Source organism: Ctenocephalides felis, unplaced genomic scaffold, assembly GCF_003426905.1.
Source record: "Ctenocephalides felis isolate EL2017-DRISC unplaced genomic scaffold, ASM342690v1 CF-g0.4_SCAFFOLD_01886, whole genome shotgun sequence".
Lineage (NCBI taxonomy): Eukaryota > Metazoa > Arthropoda > Insecta > Siphonaptera > Pulicidae > Ctenocephalides > Ctenocephalides felis.
This window is the reverse complement of record NW_020538040.1, coordinates 129,528,914-129,534,913: the sequence shown is the minus strand read 5'-3', so window position 1 is coordinate 129,534,913 and position 6,000 is coordinate 129,528,914. Positions and strand designations below refer to the sequence as shown.

The 6,000-nt window shown below is 36.2% G+C and overlaps 1 protein-coding gene and 1 non-coding gene across 2 annotated transcripts in view; one reads left to right on the top strand and one right to left on the bottom strand.

The window, feature by feature from the left end:
- Positions 1-4,077, bottom strand: part of LOC113375894 (protein sevenless-like) — an 18,738-nt gene extending 14,661 nt beyond the window's left edge. Inside the window, exon 1 of the mRNA XM_026615839.1 lies at positions 3,889-4,077. Within this exon, the coding sequence (XP_026471624.1) occupies positions 3,889-4,077 (189 nt within the window). The remainder of the gene's footprint in view (positions 1-3,888) is intronic.
- A 1,764-nt stretch (positions 4,078-5,841) lies between these two features.
- Positions 5,842-5,913, top strand: Trnap-ugg. Its single transcript has one exon. It is a non-coding gene; the product is annotated as a tRNA-Pro (tRNA).
- Positions 5,914-6,000: the final 87 nt, after the last annotated feature.

Sequence of the window (6,000 nt, the reverse complement as noted above, 5' to 3'; positions counted from 1 at the left end):
ATCATCACAAAAGCGAGTTTTGACACAAATGGCTATTATATTTTTTCCAAATAAAGAATTCCAAGCAATGAATTTTTAATATTAAACGAGTTGTCGGAGAGACGTAATATTTCATATATTCTTCAGGACCATGATGTCTATCGCCAAAACAAGTTTAATGAGAATCATCTAAATTTTTTTAGCAGTTAATTACAAGAAAACGGTCCTCACTTCGATCTTCACTTCAAACTGATCAGAACGATTATTATCAATCAATTTCGAATGGTTTTTGAATTTTTAAAATCTATTCAGGATTGTAGGCTAAAAGGTGGACAAACGTTTTTTCACTCTTCTGCTATTAACAGAGAAACGGCTTGGTTGATCGTCGCGGAAAACTTACAAACGTAAGTCCTTATCGAGTTACATCCAATGGCTTTTAAATTTTTGAAATTGGTTCAGCCATTTTTGAGAAACTGACGAAAGGTAAAAAATCGGGAAATTAAAAATACATTTTATAAAACAAATTAATTATTAACTTCCCGTAGGGTAAGTTATAGTAATCGCAAAATAATAGAAAATATTTTTTATATATCTTTACGTTTTAAAGGTTTCTGAATATTTTGACATACCGTTTGTGTTTGTATATGTGTGTGCGTGTGCGTATGTGTATGTATGTGCAGATACAATTTTTTGTCGACGATTTCGAGAACACGGATCAAGCGATTTGGATTTTCATGAAAACATTCGATTCCTATGACGTGCTGATTAGTTTTTGGCAAAGGCAGGTCCGATTTGAATGATTAAAAAAAAAAGGAAAAACTGATAAAATTCTTGGGAAGGCAGGTCTAGCGGTTTTGGAGATCCAATAAAAAAAGTAAAATCCATTTCGCGGACAAAAATGATCATTAGACATATGCACATCAAATTATCAGATACTTCATAGATAATTTAATAATAGGAATAAAGTTTGTTTACGTTTCTTTGGGTTAAAAAGTTCAAAATTTCCAAAATATTTCGAAGTATAAAACAGATTTAAATTTTTTAAAAAGATCATTTTTTTCAAAAACTTTCATTTTCCCAAAAAATCTTTCTTTTAATTATCATAATTGGTACAGGATGTTGCAGCAATTTGCCCTAAGGCACGATGCCATGTACCACTAGTTTTAGTCTTAAACCATTTTTAGTGCTACAGCGAATATTACAGTAATCCTATAATGTGTATAAACTGTGCATCATTATTTTTTAAACCCATCGTTGTTGCCTAATATTTGAAACAATTAGCAGTTGTATAATAATATTTTCCACTAGCCATTACTCTATATTTTCCACTTGATGGGTGCAGCAGACCAACTTCCCCAACGTTACGAACGGGTCACACGTCACAGCGCGATCCGTTCAACCATCATCAGTACTTCCTCTGTAACGGCCGACACAGCGGTGGCTTCCGGCCAATTCCAATTCGACATATGTAGAAATGTATAGTTAAATTGATATTGGAGATATTGACAAAAGATTCATTTTATTTAGGAGAAAAACTCTATTTTTAACTTCCCGTGGGGTAAGTTATAAAAATCGCAAAAAAATCGAAAATGAAAATTTTTACATATCTTTACGTTTAGAGGTTTCTGACGTCTTACGTCTCAGAGGTTTCTGAACATTTTGGCATACCTTAGAAAAAATGGATGTATGTGTGTGCCTGTGTGTGTGTGTGTATGTGCGTGTATTTGGGTGTGTGGATACAAATTTTTGTCGACGATTTCGGGAACACGGATGAAGCGATTTGAATAATTCAAAAGACATTCGATTCGTATTGATAAGGAGACGTGCTGATTAGTTTTTGGTGAAGGCAGGTCTGGCCGTTCCGAAGATATGGGGCAAAAAGTGCCAAAAACGGTAACTCAGTTTTTAAGAGAACGGAGCGTCCGATTTGAATAATTCAAAAAACATTTTACTTGTATTGACAAGATGAAGAATTGATCAAATTTTCATAAAGGCAGGTCTCGCGGTTTTGGAGACCTAACAAAAAAGTAAAAAAAAATGCCATCTGGCGGTCAAAAATGATCATTAGACATATGCACATCAAATTATCGGATACTTTATAGAGATTTTAACAATAAGTATAAATTTTGTTTACATTCCTATGGGTTCCGTACCAAAGTTTACGCGTCGCTTATGCGCTTCGATATTGTCTTTATGCAGCTAAAGCAGTACGATTGCTTTGAAAAAAGGTTCAGAATTTCCAAAAAATTTCAAAATAAATGATTTAAGATAGAATGATTTCATATGGTTAGAAATTTTATTAAAAGTATCAAATCATTGATCAACTTTTATTGATTATTATTGATTATTTTTAATTACTCGAATTTTGAATTGCGGTACGGGAAGTACCAGCAATTTGCCTTAAGGCGCGATGGTTTAATTGCCTTAAGACAAAATTCCACTTACAGCTAGTTATTTTTTACAGTCAAGATAACTATACAATGTAGCAGTTACAAAAATTGTTATACATCATAAGTTATCAAAGACTGAAATTTAAATCAGGCCGTTTGTTATCGTTTTTTTGTACAGCGGTTCAATGGTCTAGGGGTGTGATTCTCGCTTTGGGTGCTATTTTTCATTGTTTTTATTTTTAACTTCCCGTAGGGCAAGTTATAGTAATCGCAAAAAATCGAAAAAGAAATTTTTTATATATCTTTACGTTTCAAAGGTTTCTGAATATTTTGGCATATGTTAGAAAAAATAGATGTATGTGGGTCTGTGTGTGTGTATATGTTTTTTTGGTATAGCGAAGGAAATGCCTTTATGCATCCCAGACTGATGTTTTGTCTGGGTATGTCGGACTCAATACCCCCTGGTATTCGTGGCGTTAGGATCTAGAATTTTATAATTCTTAACTTGATTTTATACTCATCTTTTAAATGTGCGAAGTCCCATTCGTCTTTTCTCTTTCCATAGAACGTAGGTCAATTAGCACCTCTCTCGCAAATCTGTCTATGGCGGTCCAAGCAGCTTTACATGTCAGCATCACTTCAACAACATTATTTGGTATAATTCTGCGTCTCAATGTCTCTTTCACATCGTCCCGTACAGCATCAAATCGCGGACACACGAAAAACACATGCTCAGCATCTTCGATTTCGCCCAAACAATATGGGTAATCCGGCGAGCTATCGTGCTTGAAGCGGTGCAGGTAGGCTCGAAAACAGCCGTGCCCAGATAGCATTTGCGTAGTATAGTAATTTACTTCTCCATGCTTGCGACTTAGCCAGACTTTGATGTTTGGAATGAGACGATGCGTCCATCTGCCCTTCACTGCGACATCCTACAGTTGCTGCCATCGGTCAATGCTGTTCTGCCGTTTCTAATCTCAACTTTTCAGGACTCAGTTGTTGATGTCTTCGATTGTAAATTGTCCGTCTTTCCTCTGCTAAGACTAAGAGAGGCAGAGTTCCTGCGATATTGTGCGAAATGCGCAAGCAATTCTTAAGCACTCAGGCGATATATAGGTCCTGCTATTCTCCTCGATTTTTGAGTTTTGAGAGCATCAGCCCATATGTATATACCATATGTAAGTACCGAAGTAACCACTGACGATAGTAATATTCTTCTGGTTTGTTTAGGTCCTTCAACATTAGGCATCAGTCGAGCAAGTCTCGTCCTAACTATTGACGCCTTAGCACTAACGTGTTCCACCTGTTGATTGAAATTCAATGGAACATCATGCATTATGCCAATGTAACATATGTGAGGTTTTGACGTGATCTCTAGATTTCCTATCTTCAGCTTGATGGTCTCTATTGTTTTTCTACTTGTGATAAGAACAGCATCACTTTTTTGTTGTGCTAATTGAAGGTTCATTGTTCCCATCCAGCGATTAATTTTTCTAAATGTTATATCAAATAGACTTACGATCTCATCAATTTGTTTGGAGACAACTACTATGGCAACATTGTCTGCATATGCTACTAGTTTCACACATGCTGGAATCTCAAGTCTCGAAAGGCCATCATACATAATATTCCACGGGGCTAGAACAGAGCCCTGCGGCACACCTCCTGTTATATTATATTCTTCTGTACCATCGCGTGAATTGTACATTAGAATTTTGTCTGTAAAGTAGCTTGCGACTATATTGCTGAGGTATACTGGCACGTTCTTGTCACGGAGTGCATTCATAATGCAATTCCAGTTTGCAGAATTGAATGCATTTTTTATATCCAATATAGCTACAAGACAGTACTTCTTCGCGCCCCCCTTTCATCTGGTTCCAGCAATTGCTTCCTTGGCGGTATTAACTACCAATTTTATAGCATCGATAGTTGATCGCCTTTTGCGAAAACCATCCTAATTGTCTGCTTTACTTTACCCGCTGTATCCAGCATGAATATCGGACGGTAGGACGATGGTTCATCTGGTGCTTTTTTTCCTTTGGGAAGAAGCACTAATCTTTGCTGTTTCCATTTTCGTGGAAAAAACCCTTTATGTAGACAGGTATTATAGGCATTAAGAAACATTGTCGGAGATATCATACTTGATGTTTTTAAGGCAATATTAGGAATTCCATCTATTCCCGGTGCCTTACTATTTCCAACCCGATGATAAGTTTGCATCAGTTCTTGCAGTGTTATAAGTGGAATATTATTCAGTTCTACATGTGTTACCTGGTAGTTTAAATTAGGTTGCCATGGGAACAAAGTAGTTACTATTTTATACAATAGTCGTGGGCAAGTTGGTGAAGGCATTGGCCGCCTTTTGAGGCGAAACATTACAATCTTATAAGGCCTTCCCTTTGGGTTTTCCTCGACTTCATCCAGAAGTTCTTTCCAGCACCTAACTTTACTATATTTGATAGCTTTATTTAGTTGTCGACGTGCCTGTTTGTATTCTACTACCAGTTGTGCAGAATTTGTGAGACTATATCCTCGCTGAGAGATCCTTCTTTTCTTGTGGCACTCCTTACGAAAAGAGCTGGTTTCTTCAGTCCGCCAGTGTACAGATTGTCTTTGATTTATGCCATGCTTACGAGTCATACTGATATTACACGTTTCGGTTATTCTCTCCATCAGCTCTCTAGTAAGCTCATCTGCGTATTCTGAAAATATAGGTTTGCAATTTAAGGCAACTCTCATGGCGCTTTCATCAAAAGATTTTATTTCCCACCCAATGGCTTTTGATATCTTCACATGTCTTCTAATGTTTTTATTTGTTGATATTTCCCAGGTGCATTATGGTCATTATCAGTTTAGATACCTAGTACTTCCCAATTGTGTGTATGTGTGTGTGTGCGTGTGTGTGCGGATACAAATTTTCGTAGACGATTTCGGGAACACCGATCAACCGATTCAGATAATTCAAAAAACATTCGATCCGTATTGATAATGAGACGTGCTGATTAGTTTTTGGCGAAGACAGGTCTAGCCGTTGCAAAGATACGGGGCAAAAAATGCCAAAAACGGTAGCTCAGTTTTTAAGAGCACGGAGCGTCCGATTTTAATAATTCAAAAAGATTTTACTTGTATTGACAAGATGAACTACTGATTGAATTTTTGGGAAGGTAGGTCCAGCGGTTATGGACTCTCAATGAAAATAAGTTGAAAAATGTCATTTTGTGGTCGAAAATATTTATTGGGCATATGTACATCAAATTATCAGATATTTTATAGAGATTTTAATAATGTGTACACATTTTTTTGGGTACCGTACGGGAAGTTCCAGCAATTTGCCTTAAGGCACGATGCCATGCATTCCTCTTGTTATTTTTTACAATCAAGATAACCATGCAATTTAGCAGTTACAAAAATTGTTATTATACATTATCAAAGAATCAGTTCAAAGTTGATTGTTATCGCTATTTCTAACAGCGGCTCAATGGTCTAGGGGTATGATTCTCGCTTTGGGTGCGAGAGGTCCCGGGTTCAAATCCCGGTTGAGCCCAATATTTTTCATTATTTTTATTTTTTAATCTATAGACAAAAAGCATTAAATATATTTATATCTATTTTAACTTCTTAAATAATTCTA